Below are 20102 nucleotides of genomic sequence, written 5' to 3'. Positions count from 1 at the left end.
GACCTTTTAAGTCGACCCGCTTCCATTTAAAACAGTTTGAGAGGCTCATGAAGTGCTAAATGATCTCTCTTGTGCATGTTTTGCTTTGTGGCCAAAAGATAGATATCAGTTATTTCTTCTCGCCATTTTTCTGTTTAGCCAGCACTTCTTGGTAAGACGTGCTTCCTCTTTGTCTGTTTTCCCAAGCAGATAGCCATCTTACGTAAACATCCACCCATGATCTGTGCGCTGCGCTCCACTGTGAATGCAGGCAGATCAAAGGAGGATTCAACCAATTCTACTGACTCACTTCAGAAGATATTATCACTTCATGTAATCCAAAGTACTTTGATTCAAATTTAGGGGATTTATATGTACCTGCTGGCAGATCGTATCTGGACAGACTACAATTGTAGTAAGACTTCTTTGGAGGTGCAGCTCTGCAAACGAGAGCTCTCATAGGAAATGAGAATGTAAAAAATTCCTATAAAATGTTTTATGAAACACAATATATGGCCAAAATATATGGACATTTGACCTTTACATCCCTAAGTTAGTCTTCTAAAAACTTCAAAGTTGAAAGCATTAGATTTCCCTTCACTGGATCTAAGAGGCCTAAATATATCAGCATGATGAAGCTCCTGTGCACAATGCAAGGCCTAAAGATGAACTTGAGTGGCCTGTTAAATAAATCCCACTGAACAAATCCTGGAGGAATTGGAACATCCCAGGTCTTATTATCAAACATTAATGCCTGACATCATTATGCTCTTGAAGCTAAATTAAAAAACACTTCAGCCAAGCTCCTGTTTTTTTTTTTTTTTGGTAAAGGGTTGTTCAATAAGCATCTTGTGGTGGTGCTCAGGAGTCTATATATTATTTTAGCCAAATAGTGCATATCTGTTTTGTCAAACCTGATGATGCAAATCTGGGGATCTGCTTCATGCAGAATCAACAAAAACAAAAACAAAAAAAACAACAGTTGTAGCTTCATATGACTTCCACACATAAAATGCCTGCTGTTTTACCACTCTGTATTAAACAGCACTAAAGGGTTCTTTCATTTGGTTGCAGATAAACTGAGTGTTAGACATCAAACGAGGGCTCGAGAGGCATCAGATGCCATGCCTGCAGATATTTTCAGATGAGATAAAGCATGGCAGCCCCAGAGCTCAAGGTCCCCTTGATGTCGGGAAAGTGCTCTTAATCTGAGCACGCCGATCCTCGGCTTGGACCGCTACACTCTTTATCGCATGAGGAATGAAAGTGGCGGTGGCTTTGAGAAGGCTGCATGACAAGCTCGGCCACCATGCCAAAGTGGATGAACTGAGGAAGATTAGTGGGAGAAAAGCAAGGGCACCTTCTTTCTAAAACGGGGATTGAAGGTTGCATTTGGGAAAAAGTTTTAAATCATAGTATTGTATAGTTCTTTAGGGAAAAGCTTGTGAGATTTTTAAAACCAGGCTTCCTTTTCCGAGAAGCGGAAAACCATCGCAGACTAAACAGAGGGTCAGGCATTATAACGGTGGCGTGACTTTTAATCAAGCATAGAAAAATGGTATCGTTTTTCATGCTTCCTAAAAAAAACTTCTCAATCCTACACTTCAGAGTGGTTTCTACATTTTCTTTTTATTTGTTCAAAAGCTTCATTTGGTTTCTCAACTCAAAGAATCGTTATTTCAGAACGTGTCATATGCAGAAGCATTGACACTCAGGATGATCATATGACATATAAAAATACAGAATATCTTACCTTAATAATTTTTGTACAAATATAGAAGAGCTATCACTTTATCTTACATACACACACGTTTAACGTGGTGTATGTAGTTGCATGAGTAAAATAATAGATGACTGAAAAAAAAAAAGCTGATTCAATGATTCAAGGGTTTGGTTTCAGATGCTGGACTTTGTTAATATTTAAAATTTATTAAAGAACATTAACAGTTTGATTAAAAAAAAAAATACATATATAAAAAAAAAATCATTCACAAAAAAATACCTTTTTAAAAGCCTCAATGTTTGTCAGCTAATAAATATACTGGTTGGATTTTATAATGAATTATAGTAGTAATGATAAAATGAAAGAATGAATAACTAGTGGTAACTGTATAGTAGTTAAATGAAAGTTTATGACAAGAAATCCCAAAAGGATGAATATTTTCGACTTTGATCGAACAAACAAAAAAAGGCAAGTTTGTCGGATGGATGCAGGTGCCAACGATGATGTGCCTTTCAAGAATAAACATGTGTAAAGAACCGAAGTGTATTTATCATTTTAAACAAGTGTTAGCCATTTCCCAGTGTCAATCCCTTATCATAAATCAGCACCACCATTGTGCATTGTTCACACTCTAAAGATAGCCTGTACATTTTCGTACTCAACCATGTAGCCACCCAGCTTCCAAAAGTGCTTTTCATCCCAAAACTATGGCCTGATTTTGTGTAACGTAGCTCAAGCAGCAGCACCTTCACCAGACGTGCCACTAGAAAACAGGTGCGTAAAACTTAAAAGCCGTGAGTGACATTTTATTCAGGCTGCTTGGGTCAGAGAGCTTTGGTTGCATGGTCACTCAGTGCAGAAACGTGTGTGTAACAAAAAAAGAACACGTGTAATAGTTCCACGCTACATTTATAGTAACGAACTGGAGCTGAAACACGAAGCATTCTTTACACCAGGATTAACGCAAAGACTTCCTGATCTAGAACAGAGTGTAGCTTGTGACGCTTAAGTGTGCTTGGGTTTAAAGACACATCAATCAGCTTATTCTTGCAGCACACAATAACCATGATATATCCACTCTTAGTGATATACAAACCCAGGCAGACAGTGGTTGAGACTGAAACGAAACACTATGGCACCGCATTACTCAAGTCACTCGGTGTGGTTGAGTAAAATGCCAGTGCGGCACTTGAACCTCTTAAAGGACCAAAATGAACCGATTTACCCTTTTGTGGATAAACGGGAAGGTTTTGCTTTTGTCCGGGTCGTCGGATTGCACTCACATGCGAAAAATTCCATTTTTGAAAAAAACATTGGGGGAACAAAAGAGAAAGGAAAAAAATAAAAAAAAAAGATCACAGAAAATAAATACTCTTTCTTTAAACTTCTTGTACCTATTGCTTTAAGAATGTAAAATATAAAACACACACAAAGAGGTCAGTCTTTTCTGAAACAGTATAATTGTTTTGATTCTATAAATATAATTTATATAGTTCTTTTCCTTTCCATTGCCCAACTTTCCCAAAGGTTCTTCCATCTCCTTGTGGAAAAAGGGATCCTACTTGCAGACAACTCGTGCTCTCTTTCAGCAAAAAAATTAAAATAAAATAAGATGCAATAAAGAGCAGGCTACTTGCACACAAACTGATCGACGACCCTTGTGCAGCGCTTGCACTTGACGTAGCAGCACCAGTGAAACTTGCAGTGGCAGCGTTCGACCAGTGTGGCCTTGAACTGGTCGTAGCCACGACCGCAGCACATGAGCGCGCAACCGTCCATGCCCTCGGAGGTCTTGTTGCAGAGACGCCCTTGCGTGCCCAGCGAGCCTGTGCTGTGGTTCTGCACACAGTAGTCCGGGCTGGGCTCCACATACACCAGATCGTGGGTGGTGGGCGGGTTGAACTTAGAGTGCACCTGCACCAGCTTGCCACGTGTGTTAACCTTCATGGCCGCTGCACTATCATACTTCTCTTTAAGCGCATCACCCACTTTACGGAAATCGGCCAGCTGGAGCCAGCAGGTCTTCAGGCTGCATGAACCCGAAACCCCGTGGCACTTACATGATACATGGGCCAGGTCAGATGCCATCTGAGGGAGAAAGTGGCAAAAATTTAGTGTTTATATTTAAACATTTTTTTTTTTTACATTTAGACAATCAAATCCTAATCCAACCCTTTAGATAACAGCTACAGTGATATTTAAAGGCAAGTCACATACAAATTTATATATATATATACACACACACACACACACACACACACACACACATATATATATATATATATATATATATATATAAAAAAGTAACTTTAAAAAGAATCAGTTTTAAATAGAAAATATAGTCATCTTAAAAGTTAACAAAGACCGGCAAACTTTTAATAAAAGTTAAATGCAAATTAAAAAGCACTTTAAAATTTATTAAAAATAGATCAAACTAAATTACTACAATTCATCTCAATCACCTTTAAATAAAAAAGTAATCTTTCATTGTGTTATTTAAAAACAATCAATGTAAGAGGTTTCCTTTTCTGTCTGTGTGTCTGTGTGTCTGTGTGTCTGTGTGTGTGTGTGTGTGTGTGTGTATATAGTTTGTCCCTGTGTATAATATTGTATGCTAAACCTTTTTACATTTAAATATTATTTACCTTGACCCTCAGGGGTGTAAGGAAATAACAATTAGTTCAACTCTGGCATTACAAGCTGCTTGTCTGCCTTTATGTCTCCTAAAATGTATCATGTGATTATCCAAGTTACGTGCAAAAGGTTCACTTTACTTTTCCACTCTATGTACTAAACTCATTGCTGGTCATTATCATACACTCCTTTTAATAATCCACACCTGCCTGCTAAACTTAATCCACTAAAACCAGGGTTTAGTTTCAGGTCTAGAAGAAAATTATTAGTCTTTTTATAACCAGCCTTAAAAACTCAAACTCAAAAAAAAAAAAAAAAAGTACATTAGTTTCTGTGCATTGTTCTGATTGTTTATACATTGTGTCAATGTTTGTTCTCGTCATCAAGTTGGAACACAGTCTGACAATCGCCACTACAGCTTAGCCTAATTCAGTCAGTAAGCACTGAGCGTGAGCTAACAAATTTTCCTTTAGAACACATGTGATTAAGGCATGTACCTGCCTCAGGTAGAGCATTCTCATGAATAAAGGAAAGTGAGGTCATGATCAGTGACCAAAAAAAATGAAGTCAGAGCTACAGAAACATGCAGATCAAAGGGGGGTTCTTGACACGCAGCAGGCTGGAGCAAGCTGTTACCCAGATGAGAGCTTAGCATGCATTCTTATTATTCTCATAGTTTCACGCTCAGCTGGATTTCAACCATATAACACACACCGCTGACATGGAACCTCGGTTTTCAAGATTAGAAACAGTTGGAATGTTAAATTGTCCATTATTCTACCTGCAGGTTGGTACTGACCAAAATGCTGTAGAAAACTGTTGCTATTCCAGTTATATAATATGATATGTTTAGCAGATTGAATAATACATTTGTGGTCTGTTTATTCATATCTAGGAAGTCATGCACTGTACATCCACTGTAACATTTTGAAATGGACAGAGCAACAAAAGTAAATGCATAAATACATTTCCTATTTCTATTTAGTCTGTAAGATTATTATTAAGAATGATATGAAATGCTAAAGATTCAATATGCATCACTTGGACAGAACATAAAATGACCATGGTTTTGTATAAAACCATGGTCATTTTTTTGTTCTGTCCGTACAGATTTGCATAGGCAGGTGAAAACTCTAAAATCAAACTTGGGTGCAAACCAGAACGACCAGTCTGAGAGAGTCTTAGTGAGGAGAGCTCAGCTCGAGAGAACTCTAGTAGTCAGAATGTAATTAGACTTCCAGTAGGAAGCTGAGCCAAAATACAGAGCTGTAGTGCTGAAAACATGCCATGAATTCTGGATATATGGACTGATGAGAAATTTAATCCTGGATGTGCTACATGAAATGTTTTGAGTTAAAACTAGTTACTTATTTAATCATTTACAAAGTGCAGATTCTGTGTTTTTGGCAAAGGTTTGTTTTTCTGCATATTTCTAGCCAGGGAATAGAAGTTTTATGAGTATATCTTCAGCTATATGTAAACCTCAGGCAAAATCTATTCCCATTTTCGATCATTTAATTGTTTGCATTTAAGAGCAAAATCACTTTTGCTCAGATTTGAACTCAAATGAACTAATTGCTGTAAAAAGGTCCTGAGAAAGTCTTACCACTATTCTAATATCCATTGGAAAAAGATCATTCTCTGATGACTTTTCACAAAGACATTGAATACAACACTCATTTTACATGTATGCATGCACCAGTGCATTACAAACATACTTCACCAGCAATCTCAGTAAGTATAGAGCAATGCATGAAAGCAAAAGCTCACCATCCGCCCAGCTTCGTTGTTATGGAGATTCATCAAGAGTCGTGCGTTCTCCGTGGTAGTTTTCTCGTATGCCTTTTCTCGTTCACGAGCATCGACAAACTCCCTGCTGAAGCGATAGCCGTAGTTCAGGTTGTCTCCACAACCTCCCCAGAGCCAGTCTCGTGGAAGATCTTTGGGCCTGGCCGCCCTGCTGCAGCCACAACTCGACAACTCACCCTCCCTGCATGCTCGGCTCACCGCATTCATTACGCCTGCAGCGCTGATTGCATATGTAAATGCTGCCTCGCGGCTTCCTGTGCAAAAAACAAACAAGCAATTTTAGGATCAGAGGAGAAACATAAGTGTGTCATCAAGTTTTGCAAACATATTCTCCTCAAGATAACATCTCAAGAACCAATTTCTCAAGCCGTTATAGAAATAGACTAAGTTATAGAAATAACTTAAAGCGTGTTATGTGTTTGTGTGTGCACGCGCATATAATATATATATATATATATATATATATATATATATATATATATATATATATATATATATATATATATATAAAAATAAATTAATTAAATAATATTCCATCCCGTACAAAGCTGATTCCGAAATATGACAATGCCCCCTGCTGGTGGACAAACCTTCCAGGAATTCAATGGCTCCAGCCATCTAAAAGAGCCCACGGTTTGCAAAACGGCCCTCAAATAACCTGACCCGCAACCATTCAGAGGCAATTTTCATATTACGCCTGAGGGATATCCAAAAAGACCACAGACTTTCCAGCATTAAAAGGTATACTGTATGTGAAGTGGACTATTCCCATCAGCGAGTCTCCATTACTTCAGAAGACCTCATAATAGCCTATTAAAAGCAGTAAGGTTCTTTTTTCACAGACATGGGATTTAGAATGTAATGAAATACTGGGGCTTTAGGGAGTTTTCTGTCACTGAAGTAAAGACACCATTCCATCTAAAACAATGCAGGCGATGAAATAAACGCTTGTAAGATATATATAAAAAAAATAAAAAAAATAAAAAGTGAGACGGTGCGGAATGAACGTTTAAATGTGATCCAGATGGAAAGGTTCTTTGGGAAGGTTTGGCCTGCAGCGGAAAGGTTACTACTTTTTTTCATATGTTTTAGAAAGGTTTAGAAAAGATAGCTGAGCTGGTGATAGACAGATTGTCCTTGAGATACCTCCCTTTTTCTCAGCAAACTAGGGTTCCATCCCCCTAGTGACCCTAATTGTCCTCCTCTCCATAATCTGCAGGACAAGCAGAGATGGATGAGGTGATCAGAGTGTCTTGGTTCTGCCAGGGTTGTGTTGGATTTCCGTAATTTGCATTCCAATAAAGATGTGTTACGATGTATGAGTTTAACTGCCCATGTCAAGGTTGACCCTAAAGCAAACAGTAGGATGAACTTATAAGGAGAAGTTGGACAGCTACAAAGACTACTGAGAATTTAAAAAACAAAAGCAATTTATGCAATGAATCAACTAAATCTGGTGATGAACTTAAATTAACCTAAACAGTGACACTTGCTGAAAATAATAACATGCGAGTTTTGTAATAGTTCTGCATTTCTCAACCTAGAAGTTCTAGCTGTTTATGTCCTTCAAGATTAGTATGTATCTGGGGAGGTTTATCTAAGATTAACAAACCACAGCTCTCAAATGCATTTTGCACTGACAATAACATGCAGTAACTTTATCAAAATACAACGCATCTATAAAGCACACCCTCAGTCCTCAGCCAGACCGCTTTGTAACAAAGGCACACCATTTTATAGTGAATATTTGAACCTAATCCTTTCGTTAGCTAGCCTGATAAATTTTTTTTCCGGAGTTGAACAGGGTTGAACTAACTAAGCCAAACTGAATATGATTTTATCATTAATGCGTTCCCATCAGGAAAGAAAAATAAACTTCTAGCATCTTTGCAATCCCTATACTATCAAACCCTCATAGAAGGGCGGGGTCAGTTTAGAACGCAGTCCGGTATAAATGTAGGCTAAACGCAATTACTCACCGTTTTCAATGTCGGTTTGCTAGCCATTTAGAGGCAGCCTTTATTCTGATTCATTGTAAAAACATTCTTCTTGACCACTGCTGTTAAAAATGGACTACCACGTGCACGCTCCTTGCATTAAGTACCCGTTGCCCCCTTGACTAAACAAGGAAAAATCGCCGTACTGCCAAAACAAAGCCAATCAATGGAGAAAAAGAAAAAAAGGGTGTGTGTATAATATATATATATATATATATATATATATATATATATATATATATATATATATATATATATATATATATATATATAAAAGATACTGTTACAACATCTTCTTTTGGGGGGAAAAAAGGAGCCAAGTACCAGCTCGACCCTCATCTGCAAATCACAGCAATACATTAAATGCAGTTCGATTGACTAGCTACAGATTTGATCAGCTCTATTTTCCGGGCTTTGTTTTTTTCAGTCATTAATCACAATCTGAACGGAGGTACACACACTGTACATTCGACTCAAACCTCTAGCCTGGAACCGGGAAGTTTCGAAAGAAGCTTGCACCTAATAAAGATTGGTACCAGCCAAAGATGTGGTTTTACATTGAGATTGATGACCTACACATTTTGTAGTGTCTTTTTAGTGTTATGCATGTCACAAACAGAGGCCTCAATCTGCTGATCTTATGGCATAAATAGAATAACTAGAATTACGAGAAGCATTTAACAATGTTCCGTTCATGTTTTGGTTACACCCCCACCCCCACCCCCACCCCCACCACTTTTTGATAGACTTACCAATCTGCATGACACGGCCAAATACTGAGGAATTATCCACTGTGCTGCAGTTCCAGCGTCGATGGCGGAACTGGTACTGGCACTCCCGGATCCCTGTCTTGGCGCCCTCGCCGATATACTGCATGTGGTCCTGGTACAGCTGGCACAGCTTCTTCTGGCCTTTGGACAAGCCTGCCAACTGACTGCAAAGCGGCTGAGCGCCTATGATGTAAGCCTCGGGAACCAGCAGTGGGTTCATAGCCAGAGACCTGCAACACGCACACAAACACAAGCACATTCAATTAGTCCACCAGGAAATCTGATACACTGTGGAAATTATACGAGGGGGAAGCGGAGTGACCCCAACAATTCACGTCTTGTACAAAGTAAATCATTAGCACGTGTGGGTACTCGCAGAATAGAGCAGGGACTCTCTTATTCACTTATTAGATAGAAGACAGAAAATATAAGATTAGATTTAAGAGGAGAGAAAAAGATCAACATTATCTACATTATAGGAGGCTCTTATCGAGGGTAAGGCATTTCATATAGGTCTGGTTCAGATAGGAATAGGAGTTTAGGATTAGGAGAAGAGAAAGTGGCCTTGTGTGTAGTTGGCAAAAAGCTTGAGCGAACACTGAAATTTAAAGATAAACCCTAGGATTGGGACTGCAGTTCAGATAACAGCCATACTATACACGTTGTCCATGTGGATACATCAGGAGAAGTACTGGGATAACATTACTGGGAACGAAAAAAGTCCCTGTTTTGTGCACTACTAAGTAATGTCCAACTCAATCAGCTGAGTTTGGTTGAAAAGACACAGTGGCAAGCATCATATGCGGTAAAAGTAAACAGGCAGAAAATCGCAATGAAATCAGACCTTCCATCTTGGAAAGGGCAGCCTGTTTTAAATACGAGCCCTTCATTTTCTTCCAGCAAATCAAACAATTAAAGATGTTACGAGACAGAATTTATTGCCTTCTTCCTTTGTGTATGGAGCATGCATCCAAGCAGACTCGCTCCATTCAACTTCACAATGAAACTGTATCGGATTCAGGCGTCATTGTGGAACCTATGAAGGCTGGAGTTGCTAAGATTAAAACAGTCAAAACCAAGAGGGATTTCCCTGAATATTCAATTCTGGACGGTTCTACACCACTATTTGCTTTTCCATTAGTTAAGAAGTCTCACATGGACAATATTGAAAACTGCGCTGATGCATTTTGAGCAAAATAAATCCGGTAATCAGCAGAACATGTTTTTTTCCTTTATATTCAGTATATCTGATATCTGGTCCGGCACAGACCGATTTTGCCTTTTTTTTTTTCTATTAATGGAAATCGGATGGACAAGCCCATAGAAACACACACACACACAAACACAAACCTACACAGTCCGTGCTTATGCATATTTGGAAATTCATTGCAAAACCACAGCATTCTATGTTTTATATAATATTCATCATTTTGGTTTGGCAATACAGGGAAAAAGAAAATAAAGAGAGGGAAATGTCAGAACTGAGCAAAGGCGTATGTGCTAAAGTCAGCATGTACCCCCCCCCATTTATTTTAGAATGCGGTGGGACACAAAAGATGGAACCAGACCGACTTCATCCACAATGTACAAGAGATGAAGAAGATGAAGACGATGAAGGAGATATGATGTGAAAGAGGGGAGAAGAAGCGCTAGAGGCCAAATCGTTGTCTCTTTTCTGCTGATCCATTATCCGTGCTTCGTCTGGCCAACCTAACAGTCCACAATTCTCTTTCTCGCTCTCACACACACTCGCACACAGCTGTGTTTGTCTTACGCAGTGTGTATATTCTAGATACATACCACCATGAGGTAGCCTCCACCACCACTTGCATGAAGAAGGCAAGAAATGTGATTGCAACCACTCCATGTCGCGTGCCCATGGCTTTGACCCAGCCTGAGGAAGATGGCCTGTTCATGACGAGCATCCTGAAATAGCAGCTCTGAAAAAAATAGTAAATAAATTAAAAGTTGGTTAGCTGGTGGAGAACAAAACAGCACTTTGTCAGAGAAAAATGTGTTACACAAAGGAGCTCTCTACGCTTTAGCTGGTACCCATGAACATGTTAGTATCTAACCATTTGAAAGCATCTTCTAACGTACGTATGTGTATACGTGCGCTTTCAACAGTGCATAAGATTCAGCAGCTGAAGGATTTCACAATACCTGCCTCTCGCAAATCATGTAGAACTAACAGATAGACAGAGCTGGAAAAACTTTTTCAGCTCCTCTCTATAGCGTTCAAGCTGCTATCCCAGATGAACCGGAGAGCAAATTTAAACAGTCCTCTCCCCGTTTTCACCGTTAGCGTTTCTAAATGAACAACAAACCCACTGGCCAACCCACCCAGAGAACAAAGAATGTGGACGGTATCTGATATTTTGTACAAATATAAGCCTTGTGTAATTTACTGGGGTTTTTTGTGACCTAGATGTTTTATTTCTATACTGAAACCGATGCTGATCGAGAGCACACATTTTTTTCCGGTTTAATAATATTAACCCGGATCCGAAAACATCACTTAGATGATCGTAATATGAAGTTTGTTGTCAGCCTACTGTTAGTTAAAAAGTATATAAGATTGATTTGATGGACGTATTTTAAATTACAGCAATGTGCATCGACCAGGGTCAGACAGGGCAGGCCTGTGCCGCTGCCTGCTCTGAGGGGAGCGGCTTAAAATAAGTAACTAATTATTTCCTTTCAAAGTCATTGAAAAGAGGTTGAGCTTTGCAGCTTATGTGGAAGAAGGACTCAGGGTGTCTCTCTCTCTCTCTCTCTGTCTGTAAAAGGTTTTGTTCTAAAACAGCACATCAGTTACTGGGCTGCATGCATGTATGATTATGCTTGATCTGGTATGGGTTAAATAAACTACTTTAGTGGATGATGTTACAATGTTACATAAACCCTGCGAAATTAGTCAGACTGAACAATACATATTTACAATTTAGATAGTCGTGTATGGCAGTACTTGATTATTGAAGCATTCTATATTTCTGCACTGCAAAGCCTATTATAGTGGTCATTAACAAACACCACATTGTGCAGCTTGGAATGGAACTGGAACATGGCCACATTAGCACGTTTAAAATGCACGTGTAAGCAGTGGCACGTATAAAATAACGTAAAAAAAAAAAGAAGAAGAAAAAAACAAACAAATCTCGTGCGATATTTGATTCAGGCCTACGTTTCGTTTCAGGCGACCAGATTCGACATAGTGAAATGTTTAATTGCGACCTTGAATTTAATATTCAAATTAATTTAAATATATTACATTTTATAGATATATATAAAAATATATAGATATACATTTACCCGATTGTCGGTATTAAAGCAGGATATTTTTTTTTTTTTTTTTTTGGCAAGTCAGATTCAGGGATATGGTTTAACTGCCTAGCGTCGCATGGAATTACTACAATTAAAAGGAATAAAGCCTTTAACCACGCAGTTAAACGAAGAAAAAAAATCCCTGGAAAATTTTGAAACGAGTGCCGGGGATTGTTTTTCTTTTTATACAGATATATATATTTTTTTTCTTTACCCAATCTTGATAGACTGCATTCCTTTGCGCTGAAGCATTTCGGTGTATTTCAGCTTAACGCGCGCCTGCAATTCACAGAAATTGTTTCAAATGTAGGGAACAAATTAAAGTAAAAAATGTTTGCGCAATTTCTGCAAACCCCCAAGAAAAAAAATAAATAAATGTTGAAGGTTTTCCAGGAGCCGGTTACAGTCCAGTTCTGATTTTGGAATCATTTATATTGAGACTCATTTGTCATGGTTTACATTTTGCAGAGTTTAGTACGAAATGAGGCCCCGTTAATAGTCATTAAACTGTGCGCCAAGTTCACAGTCTCTGCGCCGAACATGTGGTTTTATTTTAGCAGTTTTAACCCCGTTGATAGGATAGTTAAGAGTGTGTTTTCATTGAAAAGCGAGAGAGGGAGAAATGGCCACCGAATGTAGGTATATAGTAAAAAAAAAAACTCAAAAAAGGCTTTTCGCTTAAACTTGGCTTTGGGTCCAAATCTGCTTATTTGCATAAAAGAAAAGCCCAACGTTAACAATACATCACAATGATCAAAACTAATATGTATTTAAGTAAGAGTACAAATATTTTAATTTGATTTCAATGGGAATGTGCTAAAGGTTTAATAGCAGCACATACACGCAATAGTAGCACTGAAATTGTCATTGTGCGCCCTGACTTCTGACACCTGCACACTTCTCGGTACAAAAAAAATATTAATAAAAAAATGCTTCAATCGTTGAATATTGTTGCATAAAAAAAACCTCTTTCATTAATAAATAAAGTCAGCGATCTGAATTGATTGCAATGTATCCGTTATCCTGAAAACATCCTATTCAATGGGTGCATGTACAAATTCCTGATATTAGCCATTTAAATTTTCCTCTAAAATTAGCCAACACTTTGATCCACATTTTTTTCCTAACAAAAAAATAAAAATTGTTTTAAGACCAAATGCTATAAATACGCAATTGACACAAACTCGTTTCAGTTTCTCGATCATTAATGAGTAGCTAGATATAGATTAATATTAGAATAAACACGCAGGAATAAAGAAAAAACGAAACGTTAAAATGAAGAGAAAGCTAATTATCTTTCACCTCCTCCAAATGTTAAAAAGAAAACAGTGCAAAAAAAAAAAAAAAAAAAAAAGTATTGAACATTTTATTCCCTCGAAGGAGAAAAAACGTCATAAAAAATGCCCATTGAATTCTTTGCGTTGCGGTGCCCTAATGCGCATCAGTCCTGCGCAACAAAGGGCGCATAATAGAAATAGTTTCCGCTCTTAATGCGCAATTGTTTCAATTAAACATTGCTGGCCCACAAAGTGGGTGACAAAAGCTCATATAAAGCGGTAGTCACTAGAGGGCGCCAGCTCCAACAAAATAGACCTGCGAACGCCTCTTTCACTTTAATCTTATAAAAAGGTAACAAAGAATGTTGGATTTAATTGAAAACATTTAACTGTACACAATTTTGCACGCTAAAAAAAACGTATTACCTATATGTACACAAATTATTCTTTTTAAGAATATACTACATTTGTGTCTATTATATAGGGAGCATGAAATAAGCGCGTTGACAACAGAAAAGTAAAAAAAAAAAAGCCAAATTTCACTTACAATAAAGTGGTTCGTGCTGGAGGATCCTCTCGCAATGGATGGATTTGGAATGAAAATTCCAAAGCAAATCCCGCTTATATTTTTTTTATCCGACTTCCGAAGTTGTCTAGAAGTCCGAAAACGGTCTCAATCCACAGCGCGGTAAAGGAGCAGGAGCTCACAGGTCCGACCTCTAAGTGCTGCTGCTAGATGGGCAACGAAGTGTTTGGGAATGAGGGATGGTGAGTTCTCTCTCTTTTTTTTTCTTTCTCCCTCTCTTTTTTTTTTATTTTCTTTTACAGTGGCGTGGCCACGCACTTTGCGGAAACACTTACCGAGACATAAATTCACAAGGAAGCAGGGATGCCGCGGGCGAACGCGTCTTCTGGTCCTCACAAGTTCCCATGTACGATTTTTACACAAGATCCTGAGAGTCTGAGACGCTGCTGAACATGGGGAAAGGAAATCGCGTTTTCGACCCACAGGTTAATCCAAAAAAAAAAAAAAAAAAGAAAGAAAGAAACGAGGCGGTTCTGGGTGTTTTTTCTTTTCTTTTTTTTCTGAGCTGAGCTCTGCTCTACCTGTTCCAATATCCACACGGTGATGGGACCAATCGCGGCGCGTCTACTGGACTCTCCATTCCACCCGCAGCGCCAAACACTCCATAATGTCAACGAGTCTTTTAAAAAATAGATATATAAATCTATATTTATTTCCCCCAAAAAGTGTGAAAACAAATGGAGAAAAGGAGAGGAGTAAATTATTCTTAGTGTTATTTCCCGACCGGAGGCGCTGCTCTGACCAACTAAGAGCGGTGAAATGATGGGAGCACAAACTGGCGCACTTCTTTAGCTGTCACCTGCTTTCTTTCTCTCTCTCTCTCTCTCTCTCTCTCTCTCTCTCTCTCTCTCTCTCTCTCTCTCTCTCTCTAACTACCCGTCCCTCTCTTCCACTCTCTTTCTCTAAATCCCGCTACTGATGCGCGCACCAAAAAACCCCACTTTAAGTTTATGCGCATGCGCACACGTCTCTTTCAAACTTCGTCGGCTCGCGTAAAGGAACGCCGAATTAGAATAAAACCCGCCCCCCAAAAAAATCGGGCAGAGGAAGACTTCTCACTATTCACGTGGATTAGGCATTGATCGGGTTGTATTTAAAACAGTTGTAGTGAAACACGCGTAATCCGGTGCGTCATGGAGACACGAGACACGTGCGCAACTGTTTGAATGGAGAAGGGAATGAATCGGATTTCTTCGGTCGGGTGCGTGAAGGATCGCTAGCATGTGAATGAATGAAACAATGAGAGTGACACATTTCTCAGATACCCAGAGCCAAAGATGCTGCAGTGTAGAACCGCTGGAACCACACACACACACACACACACACACACACACACACACACACACACACACACACACACACACACACGAAGATGATTGCTTCTGGGTTTTTTTTTATATACAGGAAGAGTGGTTAAGTGTGTAAAAGGTGCAACAACTTCAGAACCACCGGGTACAACTGTAAAAGTGGGCGGAACAGCGTGGAACAAACACGGGCGTCTCTATGACCTAAAATAAACTCATAAAGTACCCGGGGCTATTGCAGCATCCGTGCCAAAGTCGAGTCTGAGGTTTTCATTGCGGTGTGTGTGTGTGTGTGTGGGGTGGGGGGGGGTGTCAGATTACCGCCCAGGAACACTGGAGAGACCAGACCGAACCTATAAGCGCGCGCGCAAAAGAGAGAGAGTGAAAGAGGGAGAGAGCAAGAAATAGAATGTGAGTGTGTGAATATGTGTGTGTGTGTGTGTGTGTGTGTGTGTGTGTGTGTGTGTCCAATCTGAAACTGCCCAGAAAATGGTTCACTTCACATCGGATGTATTTCTTAATGACATTTCATTCCATAGCTGCTGCGTCACAGACACATTAGAGGCGCGTAGAACCTCGAGCGACGTGAACTCTGCAGAAAACACCCTCAAGTTACCCGATCGCACCATGTAAATTCTCTAAACTTTATTCAAAAGCGATCTACAAATATATCATGATTTTATACTTGTTGAGGTAAAAAAAAAAGTTAATGAGAACCAGGAAAACAAAGGGAGAGAACGAGAGTAAATCGTTCCTACATAACCACACTGTCTTCTGTCATGTTTTTGATTGTGTTGTAAATTCACTTGGCCCAGATTCTGTCCTCATCCCATCTCCATATGGTGGTTTGGTTTTCCTGATGAAAATACAGTAAAACTGTAAAACGAGTTTTGGGTAAACTGGAGGTTTTAGTAGACTTCAGTGTTGGATTGCAGATTTAAAGTGTTATATCAGAAATTTGTGAGTAGGAAAAAAATATATATTGTGTAACTGATGACTGACAAATTCTATTTATTTCAGATGATTTATTAAATGGCCTCATTTTTTATTATTCAGAAAGTCATTGTAATCATTGTATTAATCTGATTGGTCACTCAAAAAATAAATAAATCAATGAAAATTAATGTTAATTTGATTTGTTAAATGGTGAAATCGAAATGTTTCATGCAGTAAAAAGAGTCGAACAGGTTGTAAAATTTTGTGTAGGTTTACTACTTTTTGCCTTCTGTTAGACCAGCCTACTGTATATATTGCTCATATAGACAATTAAGGAGTTGGGACAATTATTTGTTTGTTTATAGCAGATCTCTTAACAGGGAGATGTGCAACTTGACTATTTGAAAAAAACTATTTTTAGAAAGTGTCAAAGTGTAGAATAAGATGGTCAGCTTGAAATGGGCTGCTTTATACCATTTATAAATATACTATATAATCTAATATTTGTTATTATTTTTAAGTGAGAGGTATAACTAACAAAATACATGTTAACTCATGGCTTAAAACATGTTTTTTTATGGTAAGCTTATTGAATATAAATCCAGAAATCCAAAAATCATCAAAACCATGTTACTAACTACTGTAATCTTCTGGGTAAATATTTTATTATTGCTTCTCAGAGTCTCTTCTAAATTTGACTATTTAACAAACATTTAATATGTTAGTGTATGAAACATTGTCTTAAGGACAATGAAATAAAATAAATAAATATTTTTTTTAGATTTTTGCGCGACGTGGGGCCGCCTTCCTGTGGGCTCACCACCTGCAGGAGGGACCGTAAGGGACCGGTGCTGAGAGGATTGGGCAGCAGTCGAAGGCGGGGGCCTTGACAGCCCGATCCCTGGACACGGAGAAGTGTCTGGGAAATCTGCCTAGACTGCTGCCCCTGCGACCCGAATTACGGATAAGCGGGAGAAGATGAAATGAAATGAAAACTATACGAGCACCTGACATATACTCTACAACAAGTTTATTGTTACTATAGGATCCAGAATTATTGTCAGAGCCATTCAGTAATGGAAATTCAATAAAAACCTTCTGACCGATTTGAGTTGAGAACTCTACAGGGCTCCATATCAAATATAATTATCACTGACTGGTGCAGTAGATATTCTTAGGTGCAGTGGTCTCCATTTCAAACATTTTTGGAGATAATACGGTATATAGGATGACCTGGAATACTGCAATGAAGCATTTATGTTTTATTATACAATGTTACATGAATGTATTAAGGTAAAGTTAGCCCTTAGCAAACCTTGTGTGATAAGGATGGGATGATATGACATATTTTTGTATCACTTACAATTACAGGTATGTCTGGAATCCCTCTATTGAAGACAGTGTTTTTTAGAAAAGCTAAATGCTAAGGTTTGTCAGTACAGTATATTATAGTCGAGCCCTATGTGTGCATTCATTTACAATGTTCAATCGGCAAAGGTCTGTTCGACAATGTTCATCTGTGAATGCACAGACTTGCTTTTGTTTTATAAAAGAATGCAGGTTACTCGCTTTCTCAATAGGCTCCTTTGTGTTATGGTGTGGGAGATTGTTTAGATTGCTCCGGAGGGCTTTATTTTGTGTGTGTCTGTCATTGTCATTGTTTCGTTAAGAAACTGAGAAACGGATTTGTCTGGATGCACTGAGTCAAAACACTCTTCTTTTCATGTATTTATGCAGCATGGTAGGATGAGGAAGTATGTTTGTCTGTTGGGACAGTAAGAGAACAACTGAGAAACAGAATTGGGGGGGGGGGGGAGCACCAAAGAGCGTCTGAGATACAGATATGGACTTGTTGGATGATTAGACGATTAGTGTCTTTCACCATGAAAGGGAGAACAAAATCACAAAGCCTTGCTTAGACAACCACAAATTGCTCCACATCCTCCTCGCTCTCATTCTTTGCTTCACTTCCCCTTTAGCCATTTCTAGCATCAATTCTGCTTTCTTCAGTATCTATGTAACCTTTTACACTTATCTCTAGCAATGCCACCCAAATCCCCCTGCCCTTTCAAAGCTCACCACAGGGACTCAGTAAAACAACCGAGAATATCCGACCACCAGCCAACATCCACCCACTGCCCTACTTCCTTACATATACCCACACCCACACCCACACCCACACACACACACACACACACACACACACACACACACATACATAACCCCCTCCCGCTAAGCAAAATGTCTTCCAACCACCTCTAAACCATCTCTACCTCCCTCCAGCTGCCGCCACACACACCACACACGCTGTCTAACACGCTGTCTTCCCTTCTTCACTACACTTATGAACACCACCTCATTTTTCTCAGCCCCTTAACCCCCCCCCCACCACCACCACCACCCTTTGAGTGCAAAGTACGGCAACATCTGGATGAGTTTACGAGAGAGCAAGAGAGAGGGGGGGATCTTTGAGAAGGTACATACATGGTCAGCTAATGAATAATTAAACACTTAATAATGTTGGCATTATTTAAAAATAAACATGATTTTTAAATAATACATAAGAAAGGGGTCAGCATATACAAACAAACAAATATTTCTAGCTATTCGAACACATAATCACTATTCTTCTCTTTTATTGAACTTTTATCGGCATTACTAAACTTTCTTTTGGCTTCTCCCGTTAGGGGTCGCCACAGCGGATCCTCCGCACGTTTGATTTGGCACATGTTTTACGCTGGATGCCCTTCCTAACGCAACCCTCCCGAAGTTATCCGGGCTTGGGACCGGCACTAAGAGTGGCTGGGGATGGTTCCCTGGCCGGGGATCGAACCCGGGTCACAGCGGTGAGAGCGCTGCATCTTAACCACTAGACCACCAGGGGACCTTAATTAATGAAACAAATAAATAAACAATAAATAACTCTAACTTTTTTAGTTTTTTTAATAACAACAAAAAAGTCAAATCTAGATTCATATCCTTATTTATATCCACAACACAAATTCCCCCAAAAAATGTCAAAACCCAGAATACAATTATTAGCAAATTTCATAAACCCACATTTTATTCACAATAGAACATTAAAAACATATACAATGTTTAAAGTATACAGTCTTTTGAAATCTGGGAACTCAGGAGACTAGTTGAGTTGGAGTTTTGCAGACTATTGTCCCATTAATGTCTAATACAGGATTATACCTGCTTTAAGTCTTGCGACTTTTTTGTCATATTTTTAGTTTCATGATGCACCAAATGTTTTCAATTACAGCAAGTTCAGCACTCTGACTTTTCTACTATGAAGCCATGCTGTAGAAATAAATGCAGCATTGTCTTGCTGAAATGTGCAAGGCCTTCCCTGAAAAACATATAACCTGATGGAGGCATATGTTGCTCTAAAACCTGTATGTACCTTTCAGCATTGATGGTGCCTTTCCAAATTGGCAAGCTGTTCCAATCCATTAACACTAATGCACTCCCATACCAACAGATATGCAGGCTTTTGAACTGAGAACTGGTAACAAGTCAGATGGTCTCTTTCCTTTTTTGTCCAGAGGACCCGATGTACATAGTTAAAAAAAATAATTAAAAAAAATTCACTCTGTGTGACCACAGAACATGTTTCTACGTTACCTCAGTACATTTTAAATTAGCTTTGGCCTACAGAAGATGATGGCCTTTCTGGATCATGTTTACATATGGCTTCTTCTTCGCATGATAGAGCTTTCACCTGCATGTGTGAATGGCATTGCAAATGATTGCCTTT

At 38.9% G+C, this 20102-nt stretch overlaps 1 protein-coding gene across 6 annotated transcripts; it reads right to left on the bottom strand.

The window, feature by feature from the left end:
* Window positions 1-1588: 1588 nt before the first annotated feature.
* Window positions 1589-15063, bottom strand: wnt5a (wingless-type MMTV integration site family, member 5a). Of its 6 annotated transcripts, XM_083553377.1 has the most exons (7): window positions 14375-15021; window positions 14061-14242; window positions 12451-12515; window positions 10713-10852; window positions 8895-9142; window positions 6107-6399; window positions 1589-3790 (listed from the first exon to the last, which is right to left on the bottom strand). In XM_083553377.1, exons 4-7 carry the CDS (start codon window positions 10835-10837, stop codon window positions 3332-3334), a joined length of 1125 nt encoding a protein of 374 aa, XP_083409503.1. In that variant the 5' UTR covers window positions 10838-10852; window positions 12451-12515; window positions 14061-14242; window positions 14375-15021; the 3' UTR covers window positions 1589-3331. The 6 variants fall into 6 exon arrangements, with proteins under 6 accessions (XP_083409503.1, XP_083409500.1, XP_083409502.1 ...); XM_083553374.1 differs by having other exon boundaries at window positions 14061-15021; XM_083553376.1 differs by lacking the exon at window positions 12451-12515.
* Window positions 15064-20102: the final 5039 nt, after the last annotated feature.

The sequence above is a fragment of the Silurus aristotelis genome, assembly GCF_946808225.1.
Source record: "Silurus aristotelis genome assembly, chromosome: 11".
In the NCBI taxonomy this organism is placed as follows: domain Eukaryota; kingdom Metazoa; phylum Chordata; class Actinopteri; order Siluriformes; family Siluridae; genus Silurus; species Silurus aristotelis.
Note: the sequence above shows the minus strand (reverse complement) of the source record. Positions and strands in the feature narration are given on the sequence as shown.

Excerpts from the sequence above, each read along its gene's own strand:
- wnt5a (XM_083553375.1), bottom strand. The coding sequence starts at position 10,837 with ATGCTCGTCATGAACAGGCCATCTTCCTCAGGCTGGGTCAAAGCCATG. Across the intron at positions 9,143-10,712 it reads GTGGAGGCTACCTCATGGTG|GTCTCTGGCTATGAACCCAC; the intron begins GTATGTATCTAG and ends TGCGTGTTGCAG. Across the intron at positions 3,791-6,106 it reads ACAACGAAGCTGGGCGGATG|ATGGCATCTGACCTGGCCCA; the intron begins GTGAGCTTTTGC and ends TTTCTCCCTCAG.